The 18332-nt window shown below is 36.3% G+C and overlaps 1 protein-coding gene across 2 annotated transcripts; it reads left to right on the top strand.

Moving 5' to 3' along the window:
* The first annotated feature begins 7040 nt into the window (after positions 1-7040).
* On the top strand, positions 7041-13693 carry LOC107759247 (putative late blight resistance protein homolog R1A-3). Of its 2 annotated transcripts, none has more exons than XM_016577133.2 (4): positions 7041-7859; positions 8263-11347; positions 11425-12528; positions 13083-13693. In XM_016577133.2, the coding sequence occupies exons 1-4, from the start codon at positions 7793-7795 to the stop codon at positions 13099-13101; spliced, it is 4275 nt and encodes a 1424-aa protein (XP_016432619.2). In that variant the 5' UTR covers positions 7041-7792; the 3' UTR covers positions 13102-13693. The 2 variants fall into 2 exon arrangements, with proteins under 2 accessions (XP_016432619.2, XP_075096073.1); XM_075239972.1 differs by having other exon boundaries at positions 7042-7859; positions 8394-11347.
* The last annotated feature ends 4639 nt before the right edge of the window (positions 13694-18332 follow it).

Raw genomic sequence — 18332 nt, 5'->3', positions numbered from 1 at the left:
GAGCCCCCCTGAAGAACAGAATGGCGATTTATTTTTCGAAGTTGTTGAAATCTCGCCCGCCTGAAGAAAGGAATGACGATTTATTTTTCGAAGTTGTTATTGAGGTCAAGAGCCTCCCCTGAAGAACAGAATGGCGATTTATTTTTGAAGTTGTTGTTGAGGTCAGGAGCCCCTCTTGAAGAACGGAATGGCGATTTATTTTTCAAAGTTGTTGTTGAGGTCAGGAGCCCCCCCTGAAGAACGGAATGGCGCTTTATTTTCAAAGTTGTTGGTTGAGGTTGGGAGTCCGCCCATATAACAGAGGAATACATTTTAGTCTTTACATTTCAAGTTTGGAAGTTGGGAGCCCGCCCATATAATAGAGGAATACAACCGAAATCCCCAGCGGGAAACAACAAGAATCCCCGGCAGAGGAAGGCAGTTCAAGATTCGATGGGAAAAATGATGCGAAGCTCCCAAGAAGGACATAAGCAGTTCGAGATCGGCAGTCAAGGGAGAATACAAGACAAATCAGAAGTAAAGAAATGCCAGAGGAGTCACCGAGACATCAAAGCAACAAGAGACACAAGAGCATGGCTGAAGATCTAGATAAGATTTTGTAATTCATAGACTATAGTTTAGTCTAGCTTCTTGTTTTCTTTCAGCATGGTGTAATAAGGAGGTCGGCAAGCAGTAACAACAACATGCAACAGCAGTAACATTGCAGTCCCATGGTAGTCCCAGCTACCAAAATTTCCTGAACTACATTAACCTGATTCCCTTCTAGCCAAGGATATGTAGGAAACCTTTGAAGCAAAGGTTCGGTTAAATCTTTTTCAAAAGAGGCTTCACACGGAGTACTCGGATGGGCAAAAATCGCTCACTTTATCTTTGCACGAAAACTCTTCGTGTTTTCGGACAAAGAGGGGTAGCTGTAAGCACGTGATTTTTGCCTTATGAGAGAATTACTCCCAAAAAAATTCAAAATAAAACAATTTTTCTTTGTGTGCAATTTTGAGAATTTTCGTGGCATTTTCAATAATTATTTGTATTTGTCCATGCATGTTTATTTTTTAAATTAATAAAAAATACAAAAATATGTCGCATTTGCATTTAGGATTTAATTCTACAATTAGGAGAAATTAAGTTTGTTTTTATAAGAACAAAAAATCATAAAAATAATGTACGTTGCATTTTTAGCATTTAATGTCCAAATTGTGTGATTTTATCGTAATTGCTATTTAATTGTGTGTTAATTGTTATTGAGAGTTAATTTGCACTTTTATAAATTAATTTAGTTCTATATGATAATTTAGGATTTTTAGAATTTAGTTTTAGTTTAAAAAAAAATAAAAGAAGAAAAAAAAAGCAATAAAAGAAGAAGAAAATCGGATTGGGCCACCTTTTAATTTAAATCAACCGGCCCAAACCAAATAACCCCACCGGGTCGACCCGACCCAGTCCGCCCCATAACCCAAACTAATCCCAACCCCCCATTTTCATTTTTTTCATTTTTCCCAACCCTAAAAAACCCTAAAGCCATCCGCCCCCCCTCTCTTCTTCTCCTTCTCGACCCCAAGCTCCAGCTCCCATGGCTGCCCTCCCATGGCTGTTGCTCCTTATTCTTCTTCATCCCCAGCTCAACCACAGTGACCACCAGCTACACCTGCCACACACAGCACCAGCCCACGACGAATAACATCCCTCCTCCGTGGTCCGCCATTGACGAGCAGCAGCGCTGCTGCATACCGTCCATTCTTCTTTTCCGTCATCGGACCACCCAAGTCGACCCCCCATACGCCATTGGAACCAAGCAACGCAATCAACCAAACGACGCCATGGCTGCTGCTCCTTCTTCTTCTTCGTCTCCAGCAGCCATGAACGACCAGTGAAACGACCATCGCTGCGACTGCTGCCCAGCTCCCCAGTCGACCAGCTCACCTTCACGTCGATCCCTAAACCTCCAGATAGTCCCATCTCCCTCAGCGAACAAAACAACCCCTCCAGTCACTTCTTCTCCAGCCCATCGCACGAGCAAACGACCAGTCCGCCTCCCGTCTCCATGCCGGTTTTGATTTCTGTCTCATCATGGAGCTCGTGTGTGCTTTCATTGGTTTGAGCCTGACTAAGAGCTGCCATCCGCTCAAGGTCTCGTTTGGTTTTGTTCGAGTTCGTCGTTGTTCGTCGTTCGGTGAGGTCCAGTCTGAGTTTGTCGAGGTTAAAAGAGAAGGTAGGTTTTCGTTGAGTCGAGATCTGGTACGTCGAGGTTGCTGTCCGAGTTTCTGTTCCGTCGTTGTTCATTTCCGGTTAGTTGGTTTAAGTTTCATTTCTGTCCGTATTTTGTTTGATATTCTCGGATCTGAAATCAGTATATGTTTGATTCTTTTCTTGTTCGTTGTTTTTCATTTCTTGATTATTTCTTCAGTTTGTTTTTATTCATTTGTTCTTGTTTAGTTTTAATATAGAAGTGTGTTAGTTTAATTACTTAAATCCTTAATCTTGGTTGTAATATTGTTAGATTTAATTTGAAGTTCAATTGATTATTGAGTTTAGTGATTTGAATCTACTTGTTTGTTATGTTCAATTTGTTACTGTTATTGAATCTGAAAGTATGTTTGTTGTTAAAAATGTTGTTCAGTCAAAATGATTTCAGTTGTTTCTTTATTGTTCATCATATGGTTTGGTTCCCTGAATCCTTAGTCTTTGTTTTGATGATATTTGACATAATCTGAGTTTCTAGCTTAAATTTGTTGATGAAATTTGATTAGGAATTGGTTATAGCTGCTGTATTTTGGTTAATTGATTAGGTGAATTGGTTATAGCTAATGAGGGTAGAATGGTAAATTGCAGTATTTTCAGGGGTAGAATGGTAATTTTAGTAGTTTCAGTGGCATTTTCGGGATTTTAAGTTTTAGTAATTGATTAATTTGAGTGTTTTGTCCACTAAGCGCTAATATATTAAAATATGTAGTGGGGGACAAGACATAATGATGGAGAATTAATACATTGTTTAATATAGTGGGGGACAAAGCATGCGGTAGTGGGGCAATAAGGAAATTAAATAAGGAAAAGATATGTGTTATTGGGAATTAATACATTGTTTAATATAGTTGGGGACAAAACATTAGGTAGTGGGATTCAAAAGGGGGATGGGTAGAAGATGGTGGGATTTAGTTTAAATGCTTCAAGTTTGTAAATAATAAGGGAGAGCTTGACATAAGTAAAAGAGTTTTTTTTTGTGAATATAGAAGGGCTTGACACAAGTAAAGGGGTTTTTTTTTTTCTGAAGAGCTTGACACAAGTAAAAGAGTTTTTTTTTCCTGAATATAGAAGAGCTGGACACAAGAAAAAAAAGGGAGGTTTTTCTGAATATTAAGAGGAAATTCGAAAAGGGTTTTGGCCCAATATTAAGGGGGAGATTCGAAGACGGACTTTTAAAAATCTTGAAGGGGATTCGAGAGAGAATTAAAATTTTCTGAACATTAAGAGAGAATTGGGGATTTTTCGGAAAAGAAAAAACGTTCTGGAAATCTAAAGAGAGAGTAGTATACACCCGATATATACTCTGAATACACTGAATATACGGAGTCAGAATTTAAGGGTTAAACATTAACTGGTCTTTCAATCTAAAAGGGGTTCACTTTGTTTCTGGCCGTTAATTGTTGTTGGTGTTTCTAGATTTTCATTTGGTTTTCTCCTTGAGTTTGGTTGGTTATTTGCTACTACTTCACTGGTTATTGCTGGATTTTTGCTTGATTTTAAAATCTGTCACTGGTTTCTCGTTGCTGGTTGTTACTGGTTGCGGGGTGTTGCTGTTGTTATATGCTACTGCATTTCCGCTGATCTTCCTCTTCTTTTGCTTCCAATATCAGGTACACAAATTGATACACTGGTTCTTGTTGAATGGAAACTGAAGCATAAATATGAAATGAAGAGTTGAAATTCTGAATTTATCTTAGTTATATTCTGAATTTTAGTTGTATATGTACCTTATTTAACTTCCTCTAATTAGAATCATGTAGTTGTTTGATATATATAATGGAACATCTGACAGTAGCTTAGTGGACGAACTGTCTATGTATGCTAGTTAAAAAGACTAATGGTGTAGTAGCTCTGTTCAGTTAGTTCGTTATGGTTTGATGATTATCATGTCTCAAAAAAGCATGTTAGCTGATTTAGACTATTCTTAAACATTCAACAGTTAGCTCATTAAACAAATAGCCCATTTCGGAATTTGTAGGAATATTGTTTAGCTAGATACTACTGGTTAATTTCAGCATATAAATGGTTTAGGATTAAAATTAGATTGCTAAGTTCTTTAATTTGGCAAACTGTGAGCATGTGTAGTATGATGTAACTAGGTAGTAACATGTGAATGAGATGGCCCGGGTCCAGTTTTGTACCATACACGTTGGGCCTGGGCCCGCATTGGCAACGGACTGCCTTGCTTGCATCATTTTCAGATTTTACGAATCATATTCGGAACCCAACTATAACAACTCGTAAGCATGTAAATAAATTAGGACCTTTTCTCTTTCATTTTTAGAGACAAATTTAATAGAAAAAATGTAGGCACTTTAGGATTATCCTTTTAAAATAAATGAGATGAGCCTCGCCCAATAAAACGCACAAGTTGCGGGGCCCTCAATAATTGGTTAATAATTGTATAGACTTCGGGATCGATCGTTTTAGCAAATTTCACGGCCTTGCCCAAAATAATGATACGCTAGTCGCTTTAGGCGCGCCTTTAACAATTTAGTTTCTTAAACTCGGGTGCACATTGATGTGACCCAAATCCAAATCTCAACGGAGTCGAAGTGTGTCGACGACCACGGGTACATTGATTGTGACGTGGTTCGAGATACATTTTCACAACGTTGCAATTCTCTGTAAAATGATAATAATAATAAAAGCGGTAAAGAGTTAAAATTTGCACATAAGTTCGTATTTGTATAAAATCAGATAATTAAGCCGAATATAACAGTGGAGCGACTATGCTAGAACCACAGAACTTGGGAATGCCTAACACCTTCTCCCGGGTTAACAGAATTCCTTATCCGGATTTCTGGTTCGCAGACTGTTAAACAGAGTCATTCTTTTTCTCGATTCGGGATTAAACCGGTGACTTGGGACACCATAAATCTCCCAAGTGGCGACTCTGAAATAAATAAAATAAATCCCGTTTCGGTTGTCCTTTAATTGGAAAAACTCTCTTCCGTGCCCCTCTGCGGTTGGCGCGGGCGAAAAAGGAGGTGTGACAACACCTTATCTCAGGTTAACATAATTTCTTACCCGGATTTCTGGTTCGTGGACTGTGATACAGAGTCATTCTTTCCTCGATTCGGGATTTGAACCGGTGGCTTGGGACACCATAAATTATCTCAAATGACGACTCTGAATCTTTAAATAAATAATCACGTTTCGATTGTCACTTTAAGTTGGAAAAACTCCCTTATTTACTCACCTTTCGGGGGTGTAGGTAAAAAGGAAGTGTGACACTTATCATACCATATATTAGACGCGAGCAGTAGATATTGTTGCTTTCCTTTGGATAAGGTAAATTGATGAGTATCCTCAAATTATGCATTGAATGATTTTCTTTCCTTGTCTGATTGAATAGTGTAAGATTCTTAATTACAACTCATTCCTTAATTCTTTCCTTGTATCTCATATCTTTTCCCAAAATATAATAGATGTGCATCTCATATTTTGAGTATTCAACTGTCTGTGTTTTCTAATATTCATAGAGAATTTTGGTTCTTTGGAAGTCTTCATTCTTCAATACACAACGTTTGATCTTGGACCTATTCGTTTGTACTTGACGAACCCATATATAATTAAAGACGTGAGTTTGTCACTTTCCATAGCAATCTATCCTTTCACGATTCATGCAATGTAAACATGTATTACATAATTTTCCTTCCTTCTGAGAATTTGAGAATAGGTGCAACTGTATCTTCCTTGATCCTTTTTCTTTTTATAACTTTGGACATTCTTCCAATATGCCTTCCAACAGTGCATAGTGCATAATCACGTTCCTTTGCTTAAAGATTCTTCCACAAAATATTCCTTATTTTCTTCCAATAAGTCATTGTAAATGTTCTTCCATTTTATATGAGAAATATTCCTTTCTTGATCTTGGAAAATAATTTCTTTCCATAATATAGATTTTACTACACCATAATATATTTTCTTTCCATAAAAAATATATTCTTCCTTGGCCTTGTAATATCTTTCTTCCACAAAATAATAGATCTTCTCCATAATTTTAGTAATTTTCCTTTCAAGATATTGGAAAACTTTCCTTCCATAATTTTCGTAGATTCTTCTTCCGATATTGTAGCAAGCCATCCAATAATTGAAACTTGACTTCCTTCTATGACGTTTGGAGATTAAAACTGTGAAAATAATCTTCCTTGATAAATTCTTCACATGATATTCTCTTTCCCATATTTGTCTGGATCTTTACCAGCATCTTCTTTCATGAATAAATTTGTGCAACAATAAGATTACCACAAATAAGTGTTCTTTGATTAATAATTATATTGATTTGTTATCATCAAAATTAATACGTGAAACCTTGAAGCTAACATATAAGAGAGTAATTTCGAATCATAGTTAAAATCACACAAGTAACTTTAGATCATTTTCTAAAGCATTTTGACACGTTAAATTCACCGAATTCACATTGGAACTTTGTTAAGCTCAAAAAAATAAATACGGCTAAATACATAGTCAAGCCCCTTAAACTTACTCCAATATTTATTGACACATTTAAGTTAAAAGCATATACCTATTGAACACTCCAAATTGGTACTAGACGTGCCTATTGAACACCAGGGGCAGATAGCCGTTAACGGGTTCAATTGAACCCATAACGTATTAACGGGTTCAATTGAATCTATAATTCGATGCGAAGTAAAAATTTATTAAAATTAAAAAAAATACTAAATATAAATTCATAACTTTAAAAATATAATGTGTTCAATATTAAAAACTTATGAGTTACGGACGAACACAATGAAAGAAAGTATTTCTCGGCCCTCTCTAAGCGCGTGAACATGTCAAAAATCACATTTTTCCTTTTTGTTTTCTTTAAAAAAGAACATTGTTCCTAAACCACCACATCTTTCTCTATCATCTTCCTCCTAATTTGTTACACCTTACTCTACTAACTGACTTTGTCGTAAGCTTTACTTTACTTTACTTTAAGGTTTATTTTGACAGTTATCGGTTGGCGGAGAAAACTGAGGTGGGTGTTGGGGTTGCGACGGCGTCACTCCCAGGGTGCGGCAGGGAGTCGGGGCACCGAAAACTGAAGGGTGATGTGGTGGTCCGACTACTTTATGGGCTCAATTGAATTTGATAACCGGAAAATCTGCCACCGACGTGATGACCTAGAAAATTGCAGCGTCCTTCCTCTCTTGATAATCTTTGAACATGTCAAAATACATATGTCGAAACTATTTGTTTACTGCATATATTGAATTGTTCTGATTTTAAAGCAGCTAGTGGAATTGAAGTGGTAGACTTTGGATGCTGTCAATTCCTTATAATTTGTGTTAATTCTAAGTATGATTGGTAGTGTGCTGTCTTTCTTCATTTCCAGCTTAAATTTCACAATGAAGGTTGTGATTTTCATATGGCGATTGTTGGTCCAGTGGTGTTATGGTGGTAGGGAAGCAGGAAGCGGAGGCAGAGGTGGCACATTTGGTATAAAGTTGGAGTGTTCAATAGGTACAAGTGAAGCCAAGTTTAAGGGGTTGTCTATGTATTTGGCCAATAAATACATATACTACTTTTTGGAGGAGGGATGAATGAATCTGGAAAACAGCGGATACTTCCTCTGAGCTGCACCAATTCAACCTTCTCCTCAACTGGTAAAATTTTTTTTTTTCCTGGTTTGCTCCCTTTTCCTTTGTATTTTCACTCCCATTAATCTCTTTCTTGTAAGTCTCACTCATTTGGTCATAGAAATTCAATGAGGATCTCAGTGACTTGGTCAAATTTGAATGACTAAAATATATCATATATAAAAATTCATTTAGGGTCTCTATAATTTGGAAAGTCAAAAGTCTCTTCACTTATGTGGTCAGGATCCATGCATGAACTTGTCAATTAATTGGCTGATAAAATAATGAAGGGACAGCGGAGACCATCTTAATTTTGGTAGTTGTTTCTGTCAAAATGACTTGGTCAAATTTGAAGTAACTACATGTGGATTAGTAAGATGACAGATTGAAACTATTAGTTTCCAGTTAACAAAATTTTCATCCACAACAGCTGCTGTTATCACAGTATTTGCAATGAGAAAAGGAGATATGTCTTCAGACATACCTAATCCCCTTGAAACGCTGCAGCTGATTGAACAGAAGTACAGTTCTATTACTTATAATCCTGCAACTCTGAAACAGATTGCAGAGGAATGTCATTCATTCTGTATGGTTTTAGGCGGATATCATTTTTCAGAGGGATCTTGTTCCCTTGACACACTGCAGAGGATTGAAGAGGACTGGGGCTCATTCCTTGAGTTCTCAGACAAGTATCTGTCAAAGTTATCTCATCTACGTGAAACTCTGAAGCAGACTGAAGATGAATGCAGCTCATTCCATATATTTCTTTCAGAGGAATCTGATTCCCTTGATACTCTGTGGCAAACTATACCTCGTCTCAAATGCAATCTTTGGCGAACTGAAGAGGAATGCCATTCTTTACTTATATTTTCAGAGAAGTATCTGTCTTCAAATGAATCTATCCCCATTGAAACTCTGCAGAGGATCAAAGATGAATGTGATTCACTCGAAGTAGATCTGTTTGCATTTGATGAATTTAAGCGCCTTGAAAGGAAATTCAAGCTCCTTAAAAGGGATTTCAAGTTGTTGGATATCATTCTCAACTTGCAGATCGTCATAGGTGAACCAGATCTCATAAGAAAAGTCCAAGCTCTGTTTCAAGGTGCTGCAGATGATCTCATCCAGATCTACAGAAGAGAAGGGATCTACCAATCGTATCACGCTGTCTCCGGCTTGCAAAAAGAGTTTTGGCAGACTAAGTTGGAAATCAGAAAAGCTAAATACTCCTTTTCCGAAGTATCATTTCTACTTTTAGATGACAACGATGCTACTGTTATTCCCAATTTTGTTTTGGAATTCGTTGATACTGTGATAGAGAATCTCAGTGATCTACTGAAACTTTATGATCCAAGTTCACCCCTTCATGTTGAGGGACTCATGGATCAAGTTGAAAAGGTTTTGAAGGAGTTGAAGTTCCTTTTTAGTTTTGTCATCTTTGTTACAGATAGATGCGTAGCGCCTGAGGTCCAGCATACTTTCTTCATTCATGTTTTAGAAGTGGCCTGGCACACAGCAGTGGTTACCTGGTTGTATCTTCCAAGCCACGCAGACGGATGCCCAGCTGAAGAATATACTTTGTTTTCTAATCTCCTCCGAAGCATGGAACAGATATATCGAGACTCTGCTGCAGATGAGGGTTATCCTTTGTTTTCTGATCTACTGCGAAGCAAAATTCAGCCTATTGAGCCAAGCATCTCCAAGATCTATATCGATGTCCTGAAAGCTATAAAGTTACAGCAGTCACAATGGTATCCCGTTATCCAAATTAAGTATGTGGTAGATTGTGAAGTTGGATTTGTGGAGACTCTCCTACACAATTTGGAAGAGTTGCCATTCATTTTAAGTGGCATAGAAATAAAGGAGATGCTCAACTTCTTGAGAGCACATCTACTAACACAGGCCCTTGAATTTCATTTTCAAGATATAGACTCTGTGATTGTTGATGCAGGAATTCTTGTTTACTCATTAAACAAAAAGGAGAATGGTGATCTTGATTTCCGAGTCCAAATTCAGAATCTGCAAGCAATGATCTATCTCATCACAAGAAAGACATTTCTCCTTCAGTCCAACTTGTCTGGAATTGACAGAGTGGGCTCTGCTTATTTCATTTTAGACAACATGGAGAAGTTTCTAAGCCTCTATACAAATTCAGTTGTTTCTGTCAAGAGCCAACTTCATACAATTCAGAAAGAAGTCAAGTACTTTCAAGCTGTTGTAGAAACACAAGTCGGACTTCAACATTTTGTAACACATACAAATGGTTTGGTGTATGAGGTAGAATATGTATTTGATGCTTGTAAGAAAAAAGATGTTCCTGATTGGTGTCTTTTTCTCTGGATCTTGAACATTGGAGAGGATATTAGAGTGCTCATGGCAGAGGTAGCAGAGGTTCAAGAAAATACTGCGTTTGACTTGGTATTGCATAACATCACAGATGCTGCCCCTACACATACTTCTTCACGATTTGCTGGCAATCCAAGCACGAATGAAGAGATGGTGGGCTTCAAGGATGTGATGAACGAACTAAGAGGCAAACTAATCAAAGGATCAGTAAATCTTGATGTCGTTTCAATTGTTGGAATGCCTGGATTAGGCAAGACAACTCTGGCAAACGAACTATATTTTGATGAGTTAGTTGTCTCTTATTTTGATATCCGTGTTCACTGTTGTGTCTCTCAAGAATATAAACGGAAGGACTTGTTACTAGCCCTTCTACGTGATGTTACTGATGATACAGCTAAACTTGATAGAGAGGCTGAAAATGAATTAGCAGACAAGCTTAAGAAACTTTTAAATCCCAAGAGGTACCTTGTCCTCATTGATGATGTCTGGAAAAGGAGTGCATGGGATGATTTACAGTCATGTTTCCCGGAAAATAACAAAGGAAGTAGAATTATTCTAACAACTCGGCATTATAAAGTTGCATCTTATGCCAAACACGTTAGTGATCCCCATAAGCTTCGATTTTTCAGTATTGATGAAAGTTGGACCTTATTACAGAATAAGGTGTTCAACAAAGAAAGATGTCCCCTGGTCTTAGAGGCTGTCGGCAAAAGCATAGCCCAAAAGTGTGGAGGGCTTCCTCTTTCAACGATTCTGGTAGCAGGTATCCTCACAAGAATGAAGAAGGAAAAACATTGCTGGGAACAAGTATCAACAAACTTAGGTCCAAATATTCAGGCTCAATCGGAGGGCACACTAGATCTGAGTTATCAGAATCTACCACATTATTTGAAACCATGTTTTTTATATATGGGAGTATTTCCAGAGGACAGAGAGATTCAAATCTCAAAATTAACATGGTTGTGGATAGCCGAGGGTTTGATTAACACGGACATGGAGAAGCTTTCTGAGGATATAGCAAAATTTTACTTGGAGAATCTTGTTGGGAGAAATCTAGTGATGGTTGCTAAAAAGAGCTCTGATGGAAGCATCAAAACATGTCGCATTCATGACCTGGTGCTTGAATTTTGCATGAAGAAAGCGAAGTTGGAGAACTTTTTAGAAACGATAAGGTAATAAAAACATTAATTAATTTTACCTTTTCAATCTATAAGGCTCCTTCTAATTATACCTATTTCTCCATTAACAGGGACAGAGGTTCACATCCTTCTCAATTTTTTCTTCCAATGTGCAATACTTCACGCCGCTTATACCTTTATTCTCAAAGTGAAAATCTTCCAAAATGGTGTTTGTTTTTCTCCCATGTGAAATCTTTTCAGTTCAGAGAGGCTAGAAATATTGCATTCTCTTCGATAGACTGTGTTTCAAACACTTTTAAAAGGTTCAAGTTTCTAAGGGTGTTAGATTTTGAATTCACCATGATTGATTCTATCCCACAAGAATTAACCCTTTTGAAGTATCTTGCTTTTCGGACTGCAGAAGATGCATTATCACTCCCTGACAATCTTCGTAACCTTGAAACATTGATAGTTCAAGGACTTAGAGGACGGATATCATTATCAGATACCATTTGGAAGATGGTTAAGTTGCGGCATCTTCATATCTATGATCGAGCATTCTTCACTTTGAATAGTGGACAAGAATTCTCAAATAGCCCCTCGACAATGGTTAATTTGCAAACTGTTTCCTCAGCATGTTTTCCTTGTGTGGACAATGCCGATAAGATCTTGGAGAAGACGCCAAATCTTCGGAAACTGAGATGTGAAGTTTCCAAATTTGATGGCTCGTTTACTGCATTTAGCAATCTTACAAAGCTTGAAACGCTCAAGATCTCTTCCGGTACTAAATTGACCTTGATCGATCATTTGAAGTTCCCATCAAGCTTGAAGAAGTTGATACTGTCCAATTTTCACATACATCTCACTGAAGTTGCAACTCTTCCAAAACTTGAGGTACTCAAGCTATTAGGAGTTACCATTAGCTCCAATGTATGGGAAGTGAATGATGAAAAATTCCCTCAACTCAAATTCTTGAAACTAGAAAATCCTTCTTTTTCAGAATGGAATGCTTCAGATGATGCCTTTCCATGCCTTGAACACTTGGTATTGAAAAAATGTCGATATCTTAAGGAGATCCCTTCTCGTTTTGGGGATGCCTCCTCCCTGAAATCAGTTGAGATAATATCGTGCAATGAAGAACTTGTCAAGTCAGCCGAGGCCGTCAGGGAAGAATTAGAGGGAATGTCGGGAACTTCTGGTTTCGAGCTCTTCATCTCCAAGCAGCAAAAAAACAGGTATGTTGTTGATCCAATGCAACTGAAGTTAAACGTGTATATTTGTACACTAGCTTATTGAGTGTTCGCTTTGACACCCTGTTACACGAACTTACGTTTTACTTTGAAATGGTAGAACCGTAGAACTATCAATCAAATTATGATGGTGGTTTCAGCTCTACCAGTCAAAGGTGGAATAAATCTAAGAGTCCTTTTGCCAAATCTAAAACTAGGAAGCCCACATAGCTATTAACTATTCTCTGCTCAGGGCAGATCACATATAATCTGATAATTTTATATGACGATATCCCAAATTAATCAGCTTTATATATTCAATTCATGACAGTAGTACTGATGGTTGGAAGCTGAAATTATAATGGTCGTCTCTATAGTCCAGTCTTTCAAGAATAATGAATGTTTGTTATTATAGATAAAGAATAAGCAACTTCATTTCAACTCGAATTGAAATAGTATCAGTTTGTGCTATGAAATTATGTTTTTTTGAATGATCATATTTTCGTTTAAACCATAACTTACGAGATCGCGCCCTACTAATTTATTTATTTCCTTTACAGATTTGAAGGAGTTTTATAAGCTGGTCATGCAATTGGTGAAACCGAGAAGCTTACATAAGATGTATTAAAACCAATCCGCGTCCTCTGGAATAAGGGTTCAAACAGGACTGGATAACAGGAAACAATGCAAATATATCTCCGCTGCAAACATGTCATGTGATTGAGGCATCGCGAATCTATCTGCACGGTTTTCTTGTTATATTTGCTGGGAAGCTCATACACAAACTTTTAATCTTCCTACTGGATCATCTTCCAAAACATCACCAGCACTTCCTGAAATTCTTTCAGTGTATTCAGGTCGGGCTTCAATTCTCAAAATGAAAGCAAGATAAATAAACCCAAGAAAGGTCCTGTTCCAATTTCTCATCTTCTACTATATGGAACGAAATTACCTTCACTAGGTAGGGGTAAGTTCTGAGTATGCACTACCCCAGACCCCCAGTATGAGAATATACCGGGTATGTTGTTACTATATGGAACAAAATTATAGCCTATAGCAGAAGCAATCTGAAAAAAGATTGAGACGAAAAGAAGAAAAGATTAGTAACTTTGAAAGAATGTTGAGGAGTCGATATATATTTGGAATGTGAATAGATGCATGACTTGTTAGATTAATTCTTGTTGTATTTCTGTTTTGACAAGTATTATGGATTGCTAGTAGGGCCCTAGAACAGTACAAAGAAGCAGAGTAAAAATCATGGGAGTTTAGCCCAACGTGAATATTGTCACACCATGTTAAAATTATCTTTAGACTAATTTAGCCCAGCAATTACAAATAAACAAACTCTATAAAGTCTATCCATTGTCAGATTTGAAAAATGTTTGGACAAACAAATAGATTACCAGATTAAATTTGCTTTAGTTCTACGTCTGATCTCCGTTTAAACAATAGGAGATGCTACACAAATGTGGATTTAATAGATTAAAGTAAGATAAATGTCTCGAATAACTGAAGACAGCCCATTTGGCCATTGGTCAACTCCTCTTCTGCTTCCTTGTTCCTTGAAACAAACGAAAGCAGAAAGAGAAACTGTCAACAACTTGGTTCTAAATAGGAAAATTCAAAACTAACATTAGAAGAACAAATGACACAGTTTTTTTTTTTTCCTGGGGTATAACCACATGCACTACTCCCTGGCCAAACTAATATGGATTCCCACCGTACATTTAGGGACCATTAAAGGGGAGTGCTCTCTACCAAAAGTTTCTCCATTTCTAATGCTCAAATAGAACATCTAGTTAGGAGTGGAGGATCTCATCTATCCATCGCATCCCTTGTTGGTCGCAGATAACACTTTTCAATTAGTTCACATTTGAAAACAACCTAACAAAACATATGTTTTGATGTGATATGACCAGATACAATTGTAGCTTAAAGTCAACTTGTTCTTGACGTATATAATCATCATACTTGTAATATATACTATATTATAAGTTATATACTATATTATAAGTGTGAAGACTTTTAGATAATGTTATTTTATTAAAATATCCTTCAAAACTTGAATGACCAAATTACCCTGTATCACATAAATTGGAACCAACAACAACAACAACAACAACCCAGTATAATCCCACTTAGTGGGGTCTGGGGAGGGTAGTGTGTACGCAGACCTTACCACTACCCTGGGGTAGAGAGACTGTTTCCAAATTGACCCCCGACATCCTTCCCTCCAAGAACTTCCCACCTTGCTCTTGGGGAGACTCGAACTCACAACCTCTTGGTTGGAAGTGGAGGTTGCTTACCATCAGAGCAACCCCTCCAACTGAGCTCCCAAAATAAAATTTTATAAAATGACTCAAACCCTCATTTTAAAAATATTTAAGTTTTGCCTGGATGTCCTTAATCACGATCGTCTAAAATGTTTCACGATCGTGAAGCACAGCTATGATATGGTAGACCTCCTTTTTACACACCCGAAGGTATATAAGGGATTTTTTCCAATTTAAGTGACATTATTCGAAATGAGATTAATTATTCAATTCAGAGTCGCCTCTTGGGATAGTTTATTTGGTGTCCCAAGTCACCGATTTATTTTAAATCCCAAATCGAGGAAATTTCGACTTTCCTTTTGAAGTCTGCGAACCAGAAATTCTAAGTAGGGAATTCTGTTAACCCGGGAGAAGGTGTTAGGCATTCCCGGATTCCGTGGTTCTAGCACGGTCGCTTAAATACAATTGGCCTATTATCTGATTTTTAAAACATGTTTCAACCTATGGTATATTTTTAACTTATTAGCCGCTTTTAATTAATTTTTTTTTTTGAAAAATTCAACGTCATATAAAACACGTATTGAACCACGTCACATGAAATGCACCCGCGGTCCACGACACGTTTTATCTAACGTTGTTGAGATTTGGATTTGGGTCACATAAAATGCACACCCGAGTTTAGGAAATTAATTTTTTTTTTAAAAAAAATAGTGCGCCTAAAGCAACTACGCACTTTCAAGTTTGCGAGGGCCATGGAAAATTCAACTAAATGGCACGCCTCGATTTCTAAGGATTAAAATTAATTAAATGAGGGCCATGAGTTTTGAAATTTTATTTGGCATGACACGCCTCGATTATTCTAAAAGGATTGTATCAATTTAAAGCAAACTACAAATATTCATGATTATGTTTCTTTCTAAAACTACTTTGAGATTATTGCAAGGTCATGTTTATGAATATAGAATTATTATTGAAGAAATATATGATTTGAGTTATTATGGACCTATTCACCCATGTCGGTATCAAATTTGCTATTGACTTAACATCCTTTAATTTGGATCCAAGCTATTACATCGTTCTCTCTCCATTTTGAATACATTTTCCTATCTTTCCCTATGAACTACAATCTCATTGAAGAAACTCATTCTGTCTTTCACGAATTCTATTTCTTGATGCTCTTCCTTCATTTTTTTGTTCATATCTTTCAAGTTGGTAGATAACCAAAATATAATATACAAATCAAAAGGAAATACGGTGAAAGAAAAATAATGAAAATATTGGTTAAGAAAAGAATGAACCTTTTATAGATGAAGATCTTATTCAATACATATGGAGCAAGCAATCATCAAATTTAATGTGCAAATGAACCACAATCAGAGGCAACGAGCAGAAACCTTTCGAACCGAACTCGACTTCGACCTCTTCATGCTAGTATTTTGGGCTATCTTTTAAATTGAATTTGAAGCTTTTGGATTTGATTTTTGGTGTGATTTAGCTCCTGTTTTTGAGGTATTTTTTTTAAACAAGGTAATGAATGGCTATATGTTTTTTTTTGTTGAAAGAAATATGTAAAAAGAATAAAACTAGTAGAAATTCTCTTTAGCATAGAAGAAGAAAATTTGTTTTCTCTCAATATTCTTCCCTCTTCTCTTCTCTTCTTTTCTTCAAATATTTCTCTTCTATTTATAAGAGAATTTTCAAAAAAATTCAGATTTTTTTTTTAATTTTTTTAATTTTTTATTTAAAAGAAATCCCACTTACATTTTGCTTTTCTTTTTTTATAAAAAGAATTACCACCTTTCTTTACTTTTATTTTTTAAATTTCAACTTTAATTACTTTTATCTTATTTAAAATCCAACTTTTTTTACTTTTTAAAAAGAGAATTCCACTTATTTTACTTTTCTTAAAAAAACAATCCACTATTTTTTACTTTTCTTTAAAAAATTCTACTTTATTTTAATTTTTTTTAAAATTTTCATCTACCTTTATATTATTTTTTAATTCCAACTTTCTTTTACTTTTTATTTTTAAAAATTTCTACAAAATTTTACTTTTATTTTTTTAATTTTTCACTTTCTTTTACTTTTTTAAAAGAGAATTCCACCTACTTTTACTTTTTTTTAATTCCATACTTCCCTTTTTCTTATTTTTTTAAATCTCTCCCGAAAATAAAAAAAATAATATTTTTCGGATTTTTTATTATTATTTAAAAATAAGAATAAAAATAAAATAATATTAATAGTAATAATTCACCTTCTAAAATTTTGTATTTTTAACCTATAATTAAAAGTATAACAAAGCTAAAAATTTGTATGTTAAAACCCCCTAAAATATTTACATAGAAGAAGTGACAAAAATATTAAATATTGTCAAAAATTAGGTGCTCACAGCTGCCCTTCTTTGCTTGGAAACATGAAGAGTTTTCAAGCAAAGATAAGGTGAGTCATGTGACTAATTTTTGAACATATCTTTATTCAAAAGAGAAGAAATAAGGATAAGAGAAAAGAGAAAGGGTACAACCGAGTCTTGGTTTTGGACAACCTACATATCCCGGGTTATAAAGGAATCAGGTCGCGTGTAGTTCAAGAAAAATGATGGAATGATGAGTTGAGGAGTCGAGTGAGGTTCCGTCAAGGCTCCGGTCCGCGATCCTGTTATTATATCAAAAATCAAAGAGAAACTAAACAAGCCTATCAGCTATGAGTTACAAGGTTCCTATCTATGAGACTTGTGAAACTTGTCCTTGATCTTGACTGGTTCTTCCTGCAGACTCTGATCTGAATATTGATGCTCGTTAGCTGCAACTGCTAGTTCATTCTTCTTCAGCTTTTCGGATCAAGGCGGGACATGCGAAGCTTGTGACTTCAATCATATCTTGAACAGTCCACATCTTTCTCCACATCAACACTTTGAGTTCATTTCTTTTTGCTCCTTTTCTTCTTTTCTTTATTTTGGATTAAGACTCATTCTTTTGGTTGTCTCAGACCTTGTGCCTCGAGGCCAAACCTGCTCAGACACCAAAACAAACAAACGAACAAAAATTTTCTGCCCCAGTTTTCACTAGAAAAATTTCGTAAGTTATTTGTAACTAAAATCTAAACTTTTTTGTTGTTGTTTTGAAAGCGGTAAAATAAGGATTGCGTGTCTTTAGGAGGAAGAGACTAGGGAATGGAGCCCTATATCTAAAATAACCTCGACTAGGGAGTGGATATCCTATGTTGGCAAAAAGGCGACTAGGGAATGGAGGCCCTATGTCTAAAAATCTCAACTTAGGGATTGGAGCCCTAATGTTGGAAAAGAAAGGCGACTAGGGAATGAAGACCCTATGTCTAAAATCTCAACTAGGGATTGGAGCCCTAAAGTTGGCAAAAGGCGACTAGGAAATGGAGGCCCTATGTCTAAAAATCTCAACTCAGGGATTGGAGCCCTAATGTTGACAAAAGCGACTAGGGAATGGAGGCCCTATGTCTAAAAATCTCAACTTAGGGATTGGAGCCCTAATGTTGGCAAAAAGGCGACTAGGGAATGGAGGCCCT

This window comes from Nicotiana tabacum, chromosome 20 (assembly GCF_000715075.1).
Source record: "Nicotiana tabacum cultivar K326 chromosome 20, ASM71507v2, whole genome shotgun sequence".
Classification (NCBI taxonomy): Eukaryota; Viridiplantae; Streptophyta; class Magnoliopsida; order Solanales; family Solanaceae; genus Nicotiana; species Nicotiana tabacum.
The sequence above is the reverse complement of the archived record's forward strand: the minus strand, read 5'-3'. Positions and strand labels throughout refer to the sequence as shown.

Excerpts from the sequence above, each read along its gene's own strand:
- LOC107759247 (XM_016577133.2), top strand. The coding sequence starts at position 7,793 with ATGAATGAATCTGGAAAACAGCGGATACTTCCTCTGAGCTGCACCAAT. Across the intron at positions 7,860-8,262 it reads TTCAACCTTCTCCTCAACTG|CTGCTGTTATCACAGTATTT; the intron begins GTAAAATTTTTT and ends CATCCACAACAG. Across the intron at positions 11,348-11,424 it reads AACTTTTTAGAAACGATAAG|GGACAGAGGTTCACATCCTT; the intron begins GTAATAAAAACA and ends CTCCATTAACAG.